This window comes from Barbatula barbatula, assembly GCF_947034865.1.
Source record: "Barbatula barbatula genome assembly, chromosome: 24".
NCBI lineage: Eukaryota > Metazoa > Chordata > Actinopteri > Cypriniformes > Nemacheilidae > Barbatula > Barbatula barbatula.
The window spans coordinates 15,715,328-15,737,411 of NC_136787.1; the positions used below are offsets into that span (position 1 = coordinate 15,715,328).

The window sequence follows — 22,084 nt, forward strand, 5'->3', positions numbered from 1 at the left end:
AATGCAATGAAAACACTTGATCGTAATAATACAACCCAATTGTGACCAACAAAAGAACCTTTAAATTCTGTTCATATCTGTGATGTAAACTAAAAGCTATTGCCTGAAAAAAAAGGAATTTGTCTCACCTTCCCATGTTAAAATAGCTCAAAACAGGAAAGAAATGTTTGTCTAAGCGATCGGTATATCAAATGGTCTTTAAACTTTAACTCGAGCTCGAACTATTTTGCCTTCCTCTTTGCTTGAGTATTACAGTATTGAATATTTCTAATATGATTCTTTTCTAAATGTTATAATTTTCCATTTGACATCATAAAAAAAGTATCTGAATCAGAATGCTGATGCAAAATGAGAATGCAGATCAAATTTGTTGTCCAACTAAAGTAGACATCAAAGACAATGGTCCAAACATTAAAGAAGCCCCCTCGTAGTCCGTTTTGTACTCACATTTATTCTTGAGGAGGATGTTGAGTGTTATAAGGCACACAGATGGAGAGGGAGCGAGAAAGAGATATGAAGGACAGATGGAGGGAGAGAAAGAGAGAGAGAGAGTGAGATGGAGTACAGATGGAAGAGGTGGTGAGGTCTGGAGAGTGACTCAGCAGTCAGATTGATCGTTTGATGTGAAGGAACATCGCACCTTCATGTGAGATGAGAAAACCATCAGCCCCCAACCATTGCTTTCTACGGTTCAATATATGTGATTTTATATAGTTGTGCAGATAAACTTATTTTAAAAGGCCAATTTTATTTCCACTCAGTTCAATCTTCATCTCCATCATTTTTTCTTTTTACAGCAACGAGAGGAAATTGTGAACAAATTAAGACTTTCGATTGAGTATGTAAAATGAATACTATGTAAAGTTTATTTAATGAAAAAAAGTATTTAATTAACAAATTCTATCTTAATATGCCCTTAATATTTTGGGTGAAATATAATATATATTTTTTGTTAACTCGGATTTACTATATTTTTTAAAACTCAATTTAAACAGTATATTTAATGTATTTCACAGCTTTAAAATAAACTCATTCCTTAGTGTCATTTTAAGTACCGGTAAAAAAGTGAATCTATCGCCTGCCTACATACTCTCGCGCGAACTCCATTTCCCAGCGCGCACTGCGCCGCGCGATGTTTCCCACAGCTGACAGACAGCGAGCAGACGCTCGCAGCAGAACGCGCAGTTCGCACGACGCGCTCGTCCGCGTCGCATCCACCGCGCACTCGGATCCGGGATTACCCACAGCCAGATATCTCCATTTCTCCGGATCCCGTTTCCGAGCTTGTCCGCACGCGATCCGCGCTGTCTGATGGCACGCATCTGCAGCGCATGTGGATCCTATAACCGCTTGTAGCTGCGATCATCTCCGCGATCCACGCCGAGCCCAATGCAGTGGGATGGATGGTGGTAGAGTGGGGGTGATGATGGTGGAGGAGAGTGATGAACAGAGGGACGGCGGCGGCGGCGGCGCAGCGATGGCCGCGTTACACCAGTGCGAGCTGATCCAGAACATGATCGACATCTCCATCTCAAGTTTACAAGGGCTCCGGACCAAATGCGCGGCGTCCAACGATCTCACCCAGCAAGAGATCCGCACTTTGGAGGTACGACGAGGGGGCCGAAGTGCACCGTCATGAGATGTTCTCTCTCTCTCTCTCTCTCTTTCTCTCTCTCTCTCTCTCTCTCTCTCTCCCTCTCTCTCCCTCTGTCAGTCGCGCTTTATCCGTTTCTTCCTATTTAGCACTGCAGCTGTTTATTGTGCTGCATTATAGGAGCGCACTCATCGACATCCTTTATAAAGGATGACCATAGTATAACCATAGTTTACTACAGTGACTGAAGTTATTGTTGCAATAGTGAGATTATAACACATTATTGTGCCCTTTAAACAGCATTTACGCACGTACTATACCTGGGGTGCCATATAAATCCAATGGGGTATGAGTATGGTAAACCTACAACTCTTAGAAATACAAACTATGTTTTTGAGTGTAGTAAATCCGTCGTTTTTGGAAGGTTGATTTTCATTTGTATTATCATTATTTTATAACCACTACCACGGTTAAACTATATGGTTACTGCAGCAAAACCATTATACATTTCTGCTTACTATGGCTTTGCTGAAACGGTGGTTTAATAGAAATAAAATCAATTAACAATTATTCTTTTGAGAAAACTTGGCAATTTCATAAGGGAGTATTCTGTTATATTTATGGTATTTAAATGTGATACCACGGTACAGTCATAGTCCCTGTGTTCCCTGTGCCTAGCTCACTTGGTAGTGCGTGACCACCGTAAAGGTTGTGGGTTCGGACCCCAAGGAAAACGCATACTGATAAGAAACTAAATGCACTGTAAGTCACTTTGGATAAAAAAAGCACTTCGATGACAGTGGCAACTGAAAATACAGCGGTTTTATTAGAAATGGATGTTGAAATGTTTTTAAGGGGGGTAGGACAGCATCCCTGCAGTATCTGTGGGATAGAGCTTAATCTCATATTAAAGGCAACTTGGCCTTCATTGTTCGTCAATTCTGTGCTTTCTAAAACATTGGCATGTTTGGGTGTCAATATTGATGTGTGCTTTAGCTGGAAAGTGCCCTATTTTGTCACCGGCGGGGGTAATTAATGATACATCAATACAGTCGTGAGGTGGATGGTGTCTGTGCAAACATCCCCAGTGGGCCTGTTGTTTGAGTACCGGGTGATGATGTGAGCGCATGCACCACAAACAATCAAGACACTTTTGACGTTCAACGTTTTATTTTTCCTTGTGGATTTCATATTTTTGTGCATTGCTCCATCTTGGTCTTTGGAGCATCTCTGCTCGCCAGGGATTGTTGCACCCGATCTACTCGACTTAACAGGTCTACATATTTTAAGCAGCTCTTATGAGCATCATTTAGAATGACAGATGGAGCCCATCAATAATCGAGCAGCGTAACGGGTCCTGGGTGCATGTTAATTCCTGCGCCGAACAACGGCGTTCAAGTGGCCCATTCAAATACCAACCACTTCCCAAGCACTCCAGAGCCATCGAGAGAGGCTCCAACTCGCGTTAGATTCTCACTGGAAACTGTTTAGGACATCACTTTACATCTTTTTTCAACAGCTCGCCGCTCCGGTCGGGAGATAATTATTCTCTGCCTCTCTGGCTGAAGTATCGGAGGTTTGTGTTAAACTGGATGTTCTCGCTCTCGCCTGGGTGTGCAGATCGACAGTAGTTTTCGGACTCCAACCTTTTGCCTATGTTTTGAAAATGTGTTTATAATCTCTATTTATCTGTATTTAAAAAAAATATTTATTAAACACTTTTATTTCTCTATTAATTTCAATCCATCTTTCTGATTGTTCTTATTTTAAGCACTTGATAACGTTGCTCTTACACCCGAGTTGTTTCCCCAGCTACTGTGGAATTGCGTGTGTCCTCCGGAGTGAGATTCAGCCGTTTCCTCGCATCATTTCATTATTGAGATTGTGATGAACTGTGATGTTTTATTCTGACTTCCAATTCAGGAACGCCATGACCTACTTACGTACGGAGATCTTAAATCTTTGTCTAGATGAAGGAATATGTTGATGTCAAAAAACGGAGTAAATCTAGCATCTCTGGAAGGGTTCTTGTTCCGCCGACTAAACCGGTCAGCTTTTGAGAACCTCGCCAGTCTGGTCGCCCCCCCAGCGGTGATGTCTGAGAGAGTTGCGCTGTCGTGGCTGTGGCTATATTTAGATGTCTTCCTCGCTACACGTTTTCGGGGTTGGTTGTTAAATAAGAAAATAATGACGTGAGCATGAGGGAGGGGGCTGGGATATCGTCGGCCAATCAGCTTGCAGCTGTTCAAGGGCTCCCAATAGACGGGTTGGGGGTGCACGGATTCAGCCAAGCAGTACAGGTAAAAGATGTTTCATCATTACTTGTGCCTGTCTCACCGCTGCGCTCTTCCCTAGACGGCAGCATCGGTAACGCCGGACGTGCGTCTGTCATCATCGCACCTGACGACAGTCATGCAGTATCGTGTAGATGAACTTGTTAAGTTTAAATGTATAGTTCGCCCAAAAAACGAAATTCTGTCATTAATTTACTCTCCCTTATGTCTTTCCAAATCTGCATGGCGTTCTTTCTTCTGCACAACATAAAAGAAGATATTTTGAAGAACGTCGGTAACCAGACAGCATTGGCCCCCCCCATTGACTTCCATTGTATGGACACAAAACCACTGAGACATTTCTCAAAATATCTTTTGTGTTCCACAGAAGACAGAATCACATGAACCTCACGAGAGTGAATAAATAATAGAATCATTTTTTTATGCTGAACTATCCCTTTAAATCTTGTTTCGGGGGTGTCGGACCCGTCATGTCAGTACAGATGCTGTTTGCCAGGTCAAGACTGAGCCGTCCCGATGCATAAACTCATGTGTAGTCATCATTTGGTCCCTTTGCATTTGTGGTTTGTTGCTTTCGTGTGCATGATGTTGTATTAAAGATACACATTAAGTAGTGTTTAAGTCCTTCAGAAAAAGATCGAAATACGGTAAAAAATATACACCAAAATACACCCAATAAATAGACAAAATCCTTTACTTGTCTTTTAATAGATGCATTTCTTTATGTCAGACATCCAGTAAATCCGCACTGTCCAGATTATTGTTTAAAAAAACGATTACATTATTTATCATTGGTATAACTAGCAAATCAAGCCCTTTCGTTGAGTGTTGCCGGGAATGTCCGAACAAGTCAAGATCCGTCCATCTGAGGTTAAACAAGCTCATTAAAACCCTTGTATTTTATGAGATTAACAAACACTTTGTAGGCAGACTGTGTAAGCATAACGCAGACACGTGCCGTGTAAGTCAGTACATGGATTAGCTGTAAGGTTTCAGTTGGGCTTTGTATGAGGTAGCAGTTAAACTCTGTGGGGCGGTTTCCCAGACAGGGATTAGCCTAAACCAGGACTAGTCTTTAGCTAAATTAGGATATTTAAGGCTTTTAAAAAACATACTTTACAAACAAACATTACTGTGTGCCTCTTGAGACAAATCGCACTGATATTTAAAAATGTGCAAGTGCAAGTTGTTTTCGATCAAGACGGTACATACATTTTAATTAGTCTGGGACTAGTCTTAAACCCTGTCCGGGAAACCGCCCCAATGTGTCCTGCAGGTAGTTGTGGTAGAGCTGAGAGGGATTGAAGTTAAGCACATTACACCAGGGTGACGGGAGAAAACGGCATGTAAATGCGCTGAGAATTGCGGTGGTCACATTTTTGGCTTAAAGGTCCAGTTAGTAATATCTAGCAGCAGGGTTGAAAATTGCAAACAACCTCAAACTCCACCCCTCCTGCTTTCACTTTCGAAACACTACGACGGCTGACAGAACATGACAATTTACATGCTAGGGGACACGTGGTGTATGGAGAGAGAAAAAGCTCATTCTAAGGTAATAAATATTAGGGATGCACCGAAATAAATATTCTTGGCCGAAACCAAAAAACGAAAAAGAGGAAACCAAGGCCGAAAACCGAAATACCGAAAGAAATTATGCCAATTATTGTTACCATTGCATTTATGGCTTTGACCTTGTACTAACTTTACTAAAATCAAGGCATTGCAATTGCATAAATTATTATTAAAGTTTCAAAGAATAAATCATTACAAATTATGCAAATATTAATTTAGCACATTGCAACAATGCACAGTATAAAATTCAAACTAAAATGTTTAACTTTATCAAAATAAAAACATCTTGCAGAAATATGGCTACAAACTTATAGTCACATATATAGTACCCTAAGAACAGAATAGACTAACTATTATTTGAGGCACTTTCTTGCAGGATTTCACTGAACATCAGACGACGAGGGTGCATGTCCCTCATCTGGTGCAGAGAGACGAGTCTTTTTCTGCGCTCTGATCTCCTGCGCTTTGCGCTTCTCCGTCTGCACGCGGGTTCTCTGCATACATCGCGGCCCGTATGGCGAAGACTTTTCGGGCAAAAAACGAAAATGCACTTTTGGGCCATTTTCGGCCGAAAATTTCCGTTGGCCGAATATTCGGTACATCCCTAATAAATACATAACGCTTAAGTGTGTAAGCTCTTTATACACCTCTGAAGACATAGCTATGTATATTATATTGCATTTCTATCAATATTATCCCAAAAACTACACACTGGACTATAAATAAATGATATTGGTTCTTGCGTTTTTTCGTGACCATTCGTCCCATGCGTGTTTTGACAAACCAAAAGATACTCGAAAACCAGTGAGATTTTAATTTATTACCGCAATATTTGAATGCATTGCTCGGGTCTATTTACATTTCAGTTTTGCCAAGTATGAATCATCTCTCACAAACATGGATGGATGTGCTATTTGGAGCACTTTGACATAATCTAATTATTAGTTTGTGTTTGACTTAAGAAAGAAAGTCACATATATGTGGGATGGTAAGAGAAATTTCATTTTTGGGTGAACGGTTTCTTTTAATCAGCATCTTTTCTGCTTCGGTTTTCTGCTGATCGGTCTGTTGTCTTAGAGCAGCGGTCGTGTTCCTGCCCTTTGGCTGTCAATCACACCTGCTGACCTCACTAAGCCGTTGGCATGGCAACCTCATCTCCATGTTTACTTTCATCCGACTTCGGGCAAGTGTGGCGCCCCCCTCAAAACACCACCAGCGTTGCCATAACAAATAATGAAATATGAATCTTTACGATGACTTGTGAAACGTCCATCTTTATTAATGCATGTATTGACTTGGTGGTGATATTTTTCAACACCAAAAGCAAATAACATTTATGTTGCAGCTATGCTACCTCGGATGCACAAAGTATCTTAGAAAAATAAAAGCGGCTGTCAAATTGATAAATGTACATGCTAGATTTGATGATACCACAAGCTGACTCAGGTGTTTCCAAACTTCAACACTTCAGTCTGCAGGAGAATGTTGTTCTTGTAGATTGCAGTTGTGCCTTTTAAAGATGTCTAGTTTTTACCATGTTTGTCTGTGGGAAAATCCCTCTCTGAAAAACCCTTACTGACGACCCAGCAGTCTAGTTGCTAGGAAACCTGACGTCACAATTTCACCAGCGTCTTGTTATCAGTGATGTGTATGTGTGCAGTGACAGCAAAACTGGATCAGTCAGGACCTGGTCCAGTCAAGCAGGACAGGAACAGGAAAACAATGTTGTGCATGCAAGGGCCCTCCATAAAAAGCACTGATAAAACAAATGCTGTAAAATCATGAAATGCCTAAAGCAGATATGTTCTTGTTGAGTGAATGAATACACACTTTTAAATGGCAAAAAGCGTGCAAAAAGATGCATTTCGCATCCTGATTGTGTATTAAAACTACAAGCATTCAGCAGGAAGAAATGAACTTGGGGTTTTCAACAGCTCTGATTTACTTGAAGTGACCACCTATAAAACACAGCTTGCATAAGCACAGTATTTAGCATTATTTAAATCTTCCACGTAAAGATAAGAAGAGATGGACTGCTAATGTGCATTCGCTTTCTCACTGCAGGCTTGCAATGCGGCTTTAACTTTCACACCCAAAGCAGATAATCGTCCTGTTCATCTTCGTCTAGCTTTGGACGAGCACCAAAATCAATGTCCACAGAGACAAACCAACAAAAGAACATGAAAGTGGGTGTTTCACGGCTGTTTTTAGAGCTGTGAGACTGGAGAACCAGAAATCGTGTCAGTGGTGTGATCGTTTTGCTGGACAGGAAGAACCTTCTGAAGTTTGCTGGATCGTATAAGGAAAATGGGTAATTTCTTGTATAATGGGAACCTTTTAAAGCGGTTATTCACCCTAAAATGAACATTTTCGAATTTACTCAACCTCATGTTGTTTTAAACCTGTAGGCTATGACTTTATTTCTTGTGCAGAAACCTTAAGAAGATATTTGGAAGAACAACATTGTCCTCCGTTGACTTCCCCTGTATGGACAAAAAAACACATATATCGAAAATATCTACTTTTGTGTTCCAGTGAAGAAAGACTTTGAAATATGTTCATGACTGTCTTCACTGACAAGTGTCCGTGTTGAATTGGCGGCGAAAAACCTCCCTGCAACGTTCTGAGAATGTTAAAATGTATAAAAACAAACATCAGAATAATGTGTTTAAACTATTGGAAAGACAAAACGCGACAGTAGCGTATAGATAGAATAGATAGTTCATAAGTACCAGTCGCCACTTTATCGATATGCTCAATCTATTCACAAGAACCATAAAAGTGTCTCTCTTTGAATAGTAAAGTGGTTTTAGTCTTTCCGGTGTGAAATGTGCCGCAGTCGAGGCCTCATACAGTTAAATGATTCTGAAAGTTTTTTGTAAACGCTGAAATCTGAGTGCTGTTAAAAGAAAAGCCAGACCTCAAGCACTTGACACGGTTTTTCATCGTGACGCCGATGGATAAAAGCTTTTCAGTGGTGGTTGAGTTTTATTGATTGGAGCGTCGTTGTCCTCTGTGTAATTAGCATTAAGCTGTTAGCAACCGTGCTTTAATTGGATGTTTATCACCCTTGACCCGCCGCAAGGTGCTTTCCGTGCCTCATCCTCCCACGCTGTGACCTCTGACCCCGTCTGCTGTTTGTTCCAATGTCTGCCATGAGACGAGAGTCTGCAGAGCCAAGTCTTTTGTTAGCTTCTGCCGTGGCAGCGTACTCTAGGTCTTATTCTTTATTACCGAAGTATGTGTGTGTGAGAGAGAGAGAGAATGAGCTGATGGTACCTGAGAGGTTGTTATTGAAGCGGTTCCACCTCTGTTCAGGTATTTTTTTACTCAAGGACATGGGGCTCTTTTTGTTGTACTGGAGATAAAGGCAAAGAACCTGCAGGCAGACATTTTCCAAAAGAAAGATCTGATTGTTACAATAATACAAAGCTGTTCGCTGTTCATTTGCTGGCATTATAGTTTGAGTACATAGGAATCAATATTTTTAGGGTGTAAAGGTTATTGAGGGTGTAAGGTTGGCAGGGGGGTGGGAATGTCTGGAGATTATTGTGTGTAAACAGAGCTCTGTTCTTGTATGTGGGGTAAATTATTGTTTATGGGGATTTGTTTTATGATCATGTTGAGATTAGTTGCATATATTTGATATGATGAGCAGACATTTGATTGGGAATCAGTTTTAGCCTGCAGGAATATAGTACAAAGTAGGGGTGGGCGATATGGACAAAAAATTATATCTAGATATTTTTGGCCATTTTAACGATAACGATAATTAGACGATATCCATTAAAAATGTGTTTTTAAAAGTCTGAGTTATTTAATCACTGATGATAATAATGGGCACAATGTTGAATGAAAACAGTGCTTATTTATTTTCTTTAACATGTAAGTATTCAAGTAAAAACAATTCAAAGACATACATAATACGAACTCTGAGTAAACATTCAGTTGTACACCTCTGCTGTAATGTAAATTGTACAGCATACAAGCAAGATGAAATTATAATATATGATAGAAGTTGGGGAGGGCAGTTGAGCTGAAATAATTTCGACTTGGCACTTTCCCCACCTACTGAATCGGCAGCATTTATTTAGCTATAAACTTGGTGAAAGCATTTGTAATGTCTTGCCACTGTTGCTTTTCTTATCGTAAGGCACATTTCCGCTAAACGACTCCGCTAAAGTTTGCTGCGTGTGTTGTGCAGCAGGTACCTTAGCCGATGTCGACTTTTCTCGGGCAGCGGAGTCTCGGATCTTTTCATACTCTTGGTATTCCTTACTATGGTTGGTCGTCAAGCTGCTTTTAACAGCAACATGTTTCCTACACACTTTGCAGAGTGCCGTCTTTTGCATAACCACATTCGTTAACCGGTGTTGAACATGCGTGCGGCCATGCGCTAACCTGTGAGAGAGATGACGACGTGTATGCATACAACAGCAATCACGTGACGCCCTGCTGCAGCCTTGGAGTGTTTTTTCAGAGTAATTAAAATACTCGATAATGAAAATTTGCAGATCGTTAACACAACAATCCCGATATTATCGCAGACGATATATATCGCCCACCCCTAAAGTCCTATGATATTTAGAGTATATTGGAGATATGTTACACATCGGTCATCGTATAAAGAATAAAAGAGTTCCTATTCTTATGTAATATATAGGGTATCAGAGTATGTGATTTTATGTGTTATAATGTATAAATGCATACATATTCTTGTTATGTATGGTATATCAGAGCATGCTCTATAGGGCATATCAGAGCGCATAATCGTATGTTCTATAGTGTTTATCAGAGCGCAAAATATTTTGTTCTATAGGGCATATTAGACTGCATAATCTAAAAAATATATATATTTATCAGAGCGCATAATCTTATGTTCTGTGGGGTATATCAAAGTGGAGAATCTTATGTTCTATAGGGTATACCGGAGCAAATAATTGAATGTTCTATAGGGTATACCAGAGCGCATAATCTTAGGTTATACAGGGTATATCTGAGCTCATAATTTTATGTTCTAGAGTGTACACCCGAGCGCATAATCTTATGTTATACAGGGTATATCGGAGTTTATAATCTTATGTTCTAGAGGGTATACCAGAGCGCAAAATCTAATGTTCTATAGGGTATATCATAGTGCACAATTGTATGTTATACAGGGAATACCTGAGCGCATAATCTTATGTTCTATAGGGTATATCATAGTGCACAATTGTATGCTATACAGGGAATACCTGAGCGCATAATCTTATATTATATAGGGTATGAGTGCATAATATTATGCTGTACAGGGTATGGCAGAGCGCATAATCTTATGTTCTATAGGGTGTGTCAGAGTGCATAATATTTTGTTCTATAGGGTATATCATAGTGCACAATTGTATGTTATACAGGGAATACCTGAGCGCATAATTTTATATTCTTAAGGGTATGAGTGCATAATATTATGCTGTACAGGGTATGGCAGAGCGCATAATCTTATGTTCTATAGGGTGTGTCAGAGTGCATAATCCCTTGTTCCTTAGAGTCTATCATAGTGCAGAATCGTATGTTATACAGGGAATACCTGAGCGCATAATTTTATATTCTTTAGGGTATGAGTGCATAATATTATGCTGTACAGGGTATGGCAGAGCGCATAATCTTATATTCTATAGGGTGTGTCAGAGTGCATAATCCCTTGTTCCTTAGAGTCTATCATAGTGCAGAATCGTATGTTATACAGGGAATACCAGAGCACATAATCTTGTTATATATATATATATATATATCTTATATATGATAATCTTATGGTATACCAGTACACATTCTAATATATAAATTTTGACAGATTAGCGGATTTGTTAGTGTTGATAGAATGCTGAAGTGTGTCTGGCTGTCGCATGTATAAGTGTGCTGTTCTCCTTAAAGCAGTGATTGCGGGCGGTATCAGTGAGATGGGGGGTGGCAGGGGGATGTGTGAAAGGATGACTTGTTTTATGGCCGCCGGCCTCATGGTAACGGCCTCTGTGCGTCAGCGAGCTTCTGACCTGAACTGTCACAGCAGGTGAGCCCTCCTCTCTCCTTCCCTCTCTTTCCCTCTTTTTCTTTCTCTCTTTTGCCTCCCTCATTTATCTCTCTCTGCGTCATCGGCGTTCCTGTTCTGCTGAGGTGTCTGCCCGGCCAGCCCTTGTTAAAACTAGAATGAAGACGTGAAGAAGCAAAAGGTGAAGTTTGCATCAGCCCTGCGAGAATAAGAACAACCAACACCAGCTTGAATTTAGTTGGACCGACATAGCCTGCAATAAAATGCTGGTTACCAAGGGACCCTTGCTGGTTAAGAATCCTCGCTAGAGATACCAGCATACCAGGGATGCCACGCTGGAGCATTAAAAACACAACACATGATGGTGGTCAACAATAGTGGTCTTGATAACACACAAGACAAGCATGTTGTTGGAATTGAGTCAGCATTCTAGCTTGTTTGTTCAGGATTCAGGAACGTTCCCCACTGTGTTTATTATTCAAACCTATCCCTACAGCCTGGGATGGGAACGTCCTGCAGTCGTTGGAGAAATCAGCTCGAGCGAACGTGCTCGGCAGCGCATGCAGCAAGGAGCAGGCGGTCGCGTTTGATGAGACGGACCGCTGCCTTAGCCTCTGTGTGAACTCTGCGTCTCGCGGAGCCATGATGTCAGAATGCTCTTGTCGTCAGCGCAATGTTCCGATGACACTCGGTTGCCATGCCAGCAGTGTGGTCGCCCCCATGAGGAGGGCTGCAGCTCCCATCCATATAATAATAGTTATTTATAGCTGACAGCCCTGTTTGCTGAAGGGGAGCACAACGAGAGAGAGAGAGAGAAAGGGAGAGAAAATCCAGTGAGATTCAAACTGATGTTTTGTTATTTATTAGACCCGCATGTGCTGCGATTTATCTGCGACCGGGGATGAAATCAGCCATGACAGAACTTCTCTCTTCAACAGTGCAAAGCTTTAGATTATTTTCTGACGTTTGTCACTTTCATTTGTTTACATGATGTGTCAGAAACTCTTGTTCCATTTCATCTGACTCGAATCTCTGGTGTGTCTTGTTTATGTGTCCATCTTGTTCATGTTGTGTTGTTTTTCATCAGATCTGCCCAAACTGCTGTGAAATGTCTCTCGGCCGAACGTAAAACCGCATAGGCAATAAAGGCCTCTGACCAGCCCCTCCCTCATCTGCTTTGTCCTCTGCTGCCCCCTGCAGGTCAAGCTCATGAAGTACATCTGTAAACAGCTGCATTGCAAGCAGAAGGTGCCAGACACGGAGCGGCCAACGGCCCTGGACAGCTACCCGCGGCTTGTAGACTGGTTACGCACCAGCAACGTCAGATCTGAGCTCATAGAGGTAATGCGCGCGCGCGCGCGTGTGTGTGTGTTGAATAGAAATGTTTGTTGTGTCCAGTTGAACCATGTCACATGGTTTAGATATAAATATATAAAGAAATTGATTATATCCCAAATATGAACATTAACAGACAAGAAATGCTCATACTGCCCAAATGTTTGGCAAGTGTTGGTCATTTAACCAAGACAAAATAATGTTCACTTTTAGAATATTCTGGTGTGAAATGATCATGAGCAGATGTCCAAATCAACAATGTGAAACCTTTCATAGAGGCGACTGAGTCAGGAACGTTCAGATTTGTGTTTTCAGTCTGTCGCGGTCAAAATACTTACATCGAGGAAAAGACAGGATCAGAGGACGTTTCAGACGATCTTTTAGTTTTGTGTTTGTATTTGCACTTCAACATCCTTGAGAAGAGCAGAGCCATTAGAAAATCGGCCGCATTCCCCGCAGACCCTAGATACACCAACTCTAAGCATCCAACATGCTGAGTCAGCCTCCTCTCTATCTCTCTCTTTTTCTCTCTATGTCACATACATGGAAATCCTGCAGGTTAATACATGAATGTGTTTGTTAATAGAAGAACAAAGTTTCTGGGACGTCCCCCATCCTCCCGTTTTATTAATCAAAGCTAAAACACCAACTAGAAATAATGCACAATAAAGCACAAACCCCACATGCGATATATTCCTAGAAGAAAATGGTGACGTGGTTTATTTCTTAATGCACATGTTGGGCTTTGGTGCTCACATGGGCTAGTTTGAATCTTATCGTCCACTGCTCTTATAGACTGTTTCATCGGATGCATGCGCTGGTCTGCTATTGTTTTACGGTCTGGCTAGTGGCTTATAATATCATTATATTTATTTTAATCAATTTATATTCATATTAATTTATATTCATATTTTATTGTATAGTACCAATATGTTTAATTTGATTGTAGCTATGGAAATTTTATGAAATAAACATTTGTTGTACGGCTCGTGTAACTTTGTCGCACATATGTTAAGGCCAAGTAACGGTTCAGAAAGCTAATTTAGCTAATGTCATTTACTTGTTATTTCTTTTGCTTGTTATCAGAAATAATCTACAGGGACTCTTTGCGGATGTGCACCGGAAGTTAAGTTTGGGCCACAAAAGTGTGCATGCGCTTTTGTATTGTTGCTGCAAGCATGTTGTTGCTTTGAAACTGTCTATAATGTATTTAAGGATAGCGAAAATGAAAAAGACAGGAAAGAAACTAACTCACGTGTCTGTCTGTGTGCGCGTTTGTATGTGTGTTGGTGCGTGTTGTGTGGAGTGTTTTGTGTGTGGGTGTGTCTGAATCTGTGTGTCTGTCTTCTGTGTTTTCACCTTATATGTTTTGCTTACAGTCAATGTGTTTTCTTGTACAGCTGCTTTGTAACAATGAAAATTGTAAAAGCGATATATAAATAAAGTTGACTTGACCTGACTTGGATTCTTTCTTACAAAAACATAAACTCACCACTACAGTCTGATCAAACCAAAGTTTGTGAGCTTCACGTTGGTGGGACGGTGGAATTCTGGGCTAATGTGATGCTAATATCAGTCGAGCCTCAGGAGCTCCTCTGCTCAGTCTATCAGACAGGTTAGCATCGAGGGAATCGGATTAATTAGTGTAAGAGGTCACGTGTCATGGGAATTCGGAGGGGGGGGCGGCGAGAGAAAGAGGTGAAGAGAGCCATTCAGCAGAGAATGATCAGATTCACCGACAAAACCCTATAAATATCCAGCCAGGGAGGCACATGTCAGCGTATGCGATTGTTTTAAAGGTCCAGTGTAGGAAGTTTAGCAGCAAATTGCAACCAGTGGCTCACTCAAACCTTCCATATCAAAGCAGTACGGCGGCTGACACAGGACTAAGGTGTCGTCACGTTTTTGTGTCTTTGCCAAAGGAGATAGGGTATTTACAAAACGCGCCCAGTGTGTCTGTTTAGAGCTACCGTAGAAACAACATGGTGAATTCCATGTAAAGGGACCCGCTGTGTATGTATATAGTAATAGCTCAATCTATGGTGATAAAAACATAACACTTCATTGTGTAAGGTCTTTACAACCTCTGAAGACATAGTTATGTATGTTATGTTGCAGTTCTGTCAGTAGGTCCTCGAAAAATTATGCGCTGGAGCTTTAAGATTGTATCTTTATTGTTCATGGGAATTCCACTGGAAGTGTATAACTCTCTCTCTCTCTCTCTCTCTCTCTCTCTCTCTCTCTAGACTGTTAGCAAGAAGCTGTCATTGGATGCTCTGCTGCAGATGCCCAGTAGTCAGGTGCAGGCAACCATGAGAAGGCTGGGCTCTAGTTCAGAGGAGTGTACCAGACTGTGTGCTGCTCTCAACTGTTTAAAGAGTGCCTCTGAGTCAGGTGTGTAGCCTTGTCTTAAAGCTGCCGTGTCATGCGACAAACACTTCTTTAACTTGTCTCCATGACCACAAGATCACATTCAGTCATTCATTCGCATCCTCTGTTCAACAACTCTAGGGGAGTTTAAAGAGGACAGCCCTTGCTGGTTCTCCGAACCCACGAGACGAGACAGCGGCGGTTTGACTCCTGTGGATCAGATCCCGTTACTAGGAGGTCCCATACGATCCCACAGTCCTTCTCCTCTGGCCCGCCCCCCAAACACACCCTCCACCCCCCTGGCCACCTGCCTGTATCCCCGCTACATCCTGTCGCCCGGTGAGGTCCACATCTCCCACGGCTACGCCGAGAGTCTCACCGACCCCAGCCCGTATTACACCTCCCGACCCGTCCGACTCCACGGGCACACCTCGACACCCCCCATTACCCCGCCCTCCAGGAGAAGGCACCGCCTCAAGCCTCCGTGCACGCCACCTCCGCCGTCTCGCAAAGTTTTGCACCTCCTTCCCAACATCACACTGCCTCGCAGCAAGAGCCACGAGAGCCAGCTCGGCCACCGCATCGAAGACATGCCCACAAACAAGTAGGTCATGAGTAAAAACAATAACCACTGAGAACAAACACTATCAAAATTATTTCGTTTTTGAGATTCGTATCGGTTTTCTTTAGAGTGACTTAAAACAATCTGTGACCGCTAACACAGCGCTGTCATCACAAAATTACGACTGCTTCCTGTCTGCTGTTGCCTGATGGGTGATGCTGATATCACAATGCTGATATCTAGAAAATAACATGCAGAATGAACTGCCAAAATTTGACACTTGAAGTTATACTGACAGTCTCTTGTTGCCCTCAGGTGCGTGAAGAAGAACAAGCTGTTTCTGAACGTCCAGATAAATGGAAACGGCTGCGAGGACCCATCGACGCGCTCGCCCACTCTTTGTGCGCGGACCCCCGGAGCGACACCCTCCACTGCACCATACACCCTGCCGGGCACCCCCACCCTTCAGGAAGAGCACAGCATCCTGAGGAGTGAGCTACAGCAAAACACACACACAGTTACTGACTAAACAGAAGATATGCAGTTGAAATACAACAGTCTGAATGAAGTGGCTATTGAATTCTGATCAGCCTGAGGTCTCTCCTGATCTCCAGACCCCTAAATACTTCAGTCATCCTCGCTGGAGCTTTACTAGAGAGAACAGAGCGAATGATTCAAACTTGAGCAGCAACGGAGCTTTGATTCAGTGTCTCCGTACATGGATTATGTATCATGTGTAATCTAATTTAAACCATAATGGTACATAATACTTAGATATTGTAAGTTGAAAACTTGAAAGTTGTTTATGTAGAAGTGAATCATCATATTTTAGTAGGTTTGTCAATATACTTTTGAGATCCAGTATGTCACGAATCGACCAAAACCTGAGATCGAACCCTCAGCAGAAGATTCCTTTAAAACATGTTTCTGTTTCTTGTGTCTTTAGGTAACGTGACCGTCCACCGCAGTTCTCCTCAGGCTCTGAGGAGAGACATCGGTCTGGCTGTCACTCACAGGTAACTCCGCCTATCTCTCACCAATTTCCGTGCAAAGTGTAAAAAAGGTTTTAAACTTTGATTCTGTGTAAATAAGATACCGCATGTATTTGTTTATCTAAGCTTTGCATGAGACTATACACATAACAATACGGCAAAGTTAAACAAAGTTATGTAATGTATGCAAAGTAAACATACATTTGAAATGTTTAATAGAAGCCTAAAGCTGACATTACTGTCTGAATATTAAAAAGTAGAGGAAATAGTGCTTATACTGTATATTGAGTGTTGTCTTTGACACAAAAGTGTGTATGTTTACAGGTTCTCTACAAAGTCTTGGCTCTCTCAGACGTGTCAGGTGTGTCAGAAGAACATGATCTTTGGGGTGAAGTGTAAACACTGCAGGTAAGCGGCTCAGAACACCACACTCGTGCTCTCAGACCGTTTCTGCTTCATGATGTTCATCCATGCTTTACTTCTTCAGGTTAAAGTGTCATAACAAATGCACTAAAGAAGCTCCACCCTGCAGGATCTCCTTCCTGCCCAGTAAGTTGTCATCAGATGTTCTGATATGAAGACCTCAACTGTCAACTGACAAACACAGAGTTGAAATGTTGTTCTTGTGTGTCTCACAGTCACGAAGATTCGTAGGACAGAATCTGTACCCTCTGACATCAACAACCCCGTGGACCGTCCACCTGAAGCGCCGCAGTTTGGGACGCTGCCAAAGGCAATAACAAAGAAGGTACAGTATAAGGGAGAGGGTTTATTATCAGAATTGCACACTGTTAATGCTACTAGTGTGTATAATATGCAAAGTATACAACATTTCGGTGTGCATAGAATATTTTAATCTGCTACATTTGCTCAACTTGGAGTTTAACAAACTTGGATTTTAACTTGGACAACATTCACTGAATCACACATGCAACGTTTAAAGATGGGGGTAAGGCCGGGGCAGAAAAAAAAGGTCCAGTGGAGCCAGTAGGCTCTTTCAGGTGATACTGTCAGCAGCTATTTTTTATAAAACGGTATTAACACTCTTTTTTATTTGCTGCGAAGACATAAATACAACAATATTTGAGTTGCAATAAAATTGTATCTAGTGCTGTGCCACCTTAAATGCTTTAGACGACGCTGCTTGAGCAATTTCTCAAGAATATATATAGTGTTTTTTAAATGACATAAAATGTACACATTTGTTTATATTGAACACATATATAATAAACAAAGCCTACAGTGAAATAATAAAAAACTAAGTTATTAGTTACTGGAATTTAATTACTTTCCCATTGAAAAAGTAAAGTGAGGAATCTCATTTTTTTTGTAATTTAATAAATGACTTCTGATGGAATTAAAGTTTATACTGTGTGTAATATGTGTGTGCAGTAGTGGAGTTGACATTAAAATGAAAAAGTTCAACTTTAAAATCCGTGCTTTAATGCATTACTCTCACATTTGTAGTACTTTGGTCAGTTAGTAATACTACTTTATGTAGTTTAATATTATATATTTAAATGAATTAAAAGAGCCGTTTCATGTGTATCCTTGAATCACTTAACTAATAAAGGATAATATAGGATATATAAAGTAATCAGAATTAAAGTAATTAAATACTGTTAGTATTGCATACTTCGTATCTTCGAAGAGTATTTCCATTTTAAAATTGAAAATGTTTCGCCTTTCTGACAGGATCAGCCTCCGGTGCTGAATCAGCTGGATTCCAGCAGTAATCCGTCCTCCACCACTTCCTCTACACCTTCCTCTCCAGCCCCCTTCCTGCAGAGCAACCCCCCTAGTGTAACCCCGCCCCCAAACCCCTCCCCTAAGGGCCACCGTGACAACCGTTTCCACTTTCCAGGTGAGCACCTGTACTCAAGCTGTACTGAACCCTCGAGAGCTTTTCTGTTGTTTACTGCGTTCATAGGATGATCCCTTTAAAATATATTTTTGAAGACATCACAGTAATACTATACTTATACTTCACGTTGACAGTGAGGTTTTGAGATGTTTGTCTAGATTTAGTACATTTTGGTGCACAGCTATAGACTTTTTCTATCATTTCATGTGTTTGTAACAATCGGATTTAACAATCTAACATAAATAACATTTTTAAGCAACATTTATGCAGTGAGACCTCATGACTAACCACTGACTGTCTCTCTGACCACTTCCTGTCTCTCTATCTCTCTTCCTGTCCTCCTTCACTGTATCAAAGCTGCCTGTTATTTTCAGCACAGGCAGCAGTTTATCTTTCCCGGTAAGTTAATAAACACGAAATGCTCAAACATTCCTCATAACGTTCATGTTTGCTCACCCTTTAGTGATCCAATCTAACTCACAAATCTGCACAATTCCTATTGTGCAAATCAATAGTTCACCCGAAGATTTTACAGGAAAAATTTTATTATACATTTTAATCACTTGTACATACATGACATAATTTTGGTACCATGTTATGTCCCCGTTTGATGTCAAATTTGAGTTCCAAATCAAACCAGATGGGACATTAGTAAGTTGATCTGCCCCCTCCTGGTGATTTGTACAACTGCACATTTCCAAAGAAATCTGTAATTCTGAATCTTTTACACAGACGTGTGCAATTCCAGTGTGCTTCATCCAGACGGACTCCCCCATACCGTGTAAGTGACTTTTCAGAGCTGTAAAACATTTCTTATCCATCATAAAAGTGTATCATGTGGATGATCGATTCTGTTTCTGCAGCAATGAAATTGATGCCTCGGTGGAAAAGATGCATGCCGAACAAGATGAGGAAGACGACCGAGAGGTGAGATCTGTGCGTGTGCAAATGAATCATACTTGTCATCCTGATCATAAATAGTGACCGATTCGTCTCCACCAGGACCTGGAAGAGGAAGAAGAAGAGGAAATAGAGGAAGAGGAAGACGACCATGTAGCTGTTGAGGAAGAAGATGAAGACCTGGAGGACGAAGAAGACATGGAGGAGATGAACGCCGGCTCGGAGGGAGAATGCGAAGGAGATGAGCTGGACGATCTACCGAGCACACGGGGAGGAACGCACTGGAAGGGTCCCATCTCTCGAAAAGCCAGTCAGACCAGCGTCTACCTGCAGGAGTGGGACATTCCCTTCGAGCAGCTGGATCTGGGGGAGCTCATCGGCAAAGGCCGCTGGGGTCGGGTTCATCGCGGACGGTGGCATGGAGAGGTTGCCATCCGGCTCCTGGAGATCGATGGGAACAACCAGGACCACCTGAAGCTCTTTAAGAAGGAGGTGATGAACTATAGACAGACGAGGCATGAGAACGTCGTCCTGTTTATGGGAGCGTGCATGGCCCCTCCTCATCTTGCCATTATTACGAGGTATCTCAAAAACAAAATGTGTTTCATGCTTCTGTTCTTGTGGTTGGTTTATATATGGTAGATGACGGATGGATAGCAAATGGTTGTATTGTTTCCTTGCAGCTTTTGCAAAGGCCGGACGTTGTATTCTGTTGTCAGAGACACAAAGAACACATTGGACATTAATAAGACACGACAGATCGCACAGGAAATTGTGAAGGTAATTGTTTGTGTTTTAGTTACACAATATGTGTGGGTGCCAAGTATGAACGCAGTTTTTTCTTCTCTGGGTTCTTCAGGGGATGGGCTACCTTCATGCTAAGGGAATCGTCCACAAGGATCTTAAATCCAAAAATGTCTTTCACGACACCAACAAAGTTATCATCACAGATTTTGGTCTTTTTGGAATCTCTGGTGTGGTGCAGGAAGGACGGTAAGTCATCGCGTCGATTGTGGAAACGTAAATCGTACCTTCACGTCAGCTGACTTACTCTGTGTGTCTCTTTAGACGAGAAAATGAGTTAAAACTTCCTCACGGTTGGATATGCTACCTGGCTCCGGAAATCGTACGCAAGATGAGTCCCGGAAACAACGAGGACAGGCTTCCGTTTTCAAACGCTGCTGATGTTTATGCTTTTGGGTGAGAATTACAACTTTTTTGGTACGTTAGACACAAATCCTCTCGGACAGAGCGGTGCTCACCTGTAGTCTTTACTGCTTGTTTTTAGCACCATCTGGTACGAGCTGCAGGCGAGAGACTGGCCCATCACCAGTCAGCCTGTTGAGGCCACCATCTGGCAGGTGGGCAGCGGAGAGGGCATCAGAAGGGTCCTTGCAGAGATCAACTTAGGAAAAGAGGTCACGGTGAGGGTTGCGTTTAAGTCTATTTATTATTTGTCACACAATCGGTTGAAGACGATGGGATACTTTTCGGTCTGTGAGTGCTGGTAACATGCTGTTTATAGCAAAAGGGTGATTGCTCTTATTAAAGGTATACAGGAGTTCATCCAAAAATGAAAGTTCTGTTACTCACAATAAATGATATTTCACAATATTTCAGCTAGTGAAATAAGTATTTGATCCCCTACCAACCAGCATGAATTCTGGCTCCACAGATTGGTTATGTGCATATATGGACCACAGATTAGTCCTGTCACTTCAAGAAAGCTCTCCTATCCGCTTGTTATGTATATAAAAGATGCCTGCCAACATAACCTCTATCTTCCATTTCAACCTCTCCACCACCATAGTCATGACCAAATACGTTTCAAAGGATGTCAGGGACAAGATTGTAGACCTGCACAAACCTTGAATAGGCTACAGACAGAAGCTTGGTGAGAACGAAACAACCGTTGGTGCGATTATTTGGAAATTGAAGAAATACAAAATAACTATAAATTGGTCTGGAGCTCTACCCCAATGGGATAAAGATGATCATGAGAAAGGTTAAAGATCAGCCCAGAACTCCACGGAAGAGGCTTGTTAATTTCAAGACAGTTGGGACCACAGTTAGCAAGCAACCATTGGTAACACGCTATGCCACAATAGATTGAAATCCTGAAGCACCCGCAAGGTCTCCTGCTCAAGAAGGCCCGCCTGGCTCGTCTGAAGTTTGACAATGAACATCAAAATGATTCAGAAAAGTCTTTGGAGAACGTGCTGTGAGACCAAAATTTACTCCTGAACCCAAGAACACAATCTTTACAGAGAGACACAGTGTTGGAAACATTATGCTTTAGGGCTTTTTCTCTGCTATGGGTCGTGGATGACCCTTTAACATGACAAAGACCCAAAACATATTGCCAAGACAACCAAAGAGTGACTTAAGGAGAAGGACATTAAATGTCTCTAGACCCTAGTCCTATAGAAAATCTGTGAAGGCTAAAACTACAAATTTGCTGAGCGACAGCCAAGAAACCTTAAAGATTCACAGAGGTGACAAACTTTAAGAAATTACCTCTCTGTTTGCCAACAAGGGTTTCTTTAGTAAGTACAAAGTTATGTTTTGCTCGGGGA

The 22,084-nt window shown here is 41.6% G+C and overlaps 1 protein-coding gene across 1 annotated transcript; it reads left to right on the forward strand.

Moving 5' to 3' along the window:
• Positions 1 to 1,161: 1,161 nt before the first annotated feature.
• On the forward strand, positions 1,162 to 21,733 carry ksr1a (kinase suppressor of ras 1a; the record flags this gene model as incomplete). The annotated part of the gene is made up of 19 exons (XM_079447951.1): positions 1,162 to 1,606; positions 12,686 to 12,826; positions 15,067 to 15,214; positions 15,332 to 15,794; positions 16,068 to 16,243; positions 16,699 to 16,768; positions 17,069 to 17,152; positions 17,232 to 17,293; positions 17,383 to 17,492; positions 18,440 to 18,608; positions 18,966 to 19,007; positions 19,341 to 19,389; positions 19,472 to 19,535; positions 19,611 to 20,089; positions 20,192 to 20,288; positions 20,368 to 20,501; positions 20,577 to 20,708; positions 20,797 to 20,932; positions 21,617 to 21,733. Exons 1-19 carry the CDS (start codon positions 1,400 to 1,402, stop codon positions 21,731 to 21,733), a joined length of 2,880 nt encoding a protein of 959 aa, XP_079304077.1. The 5' UTR covers positions 1,162 to 1,399.
• Positions 21,734 to 22,084: the final 351 nt, after the last annotated feature.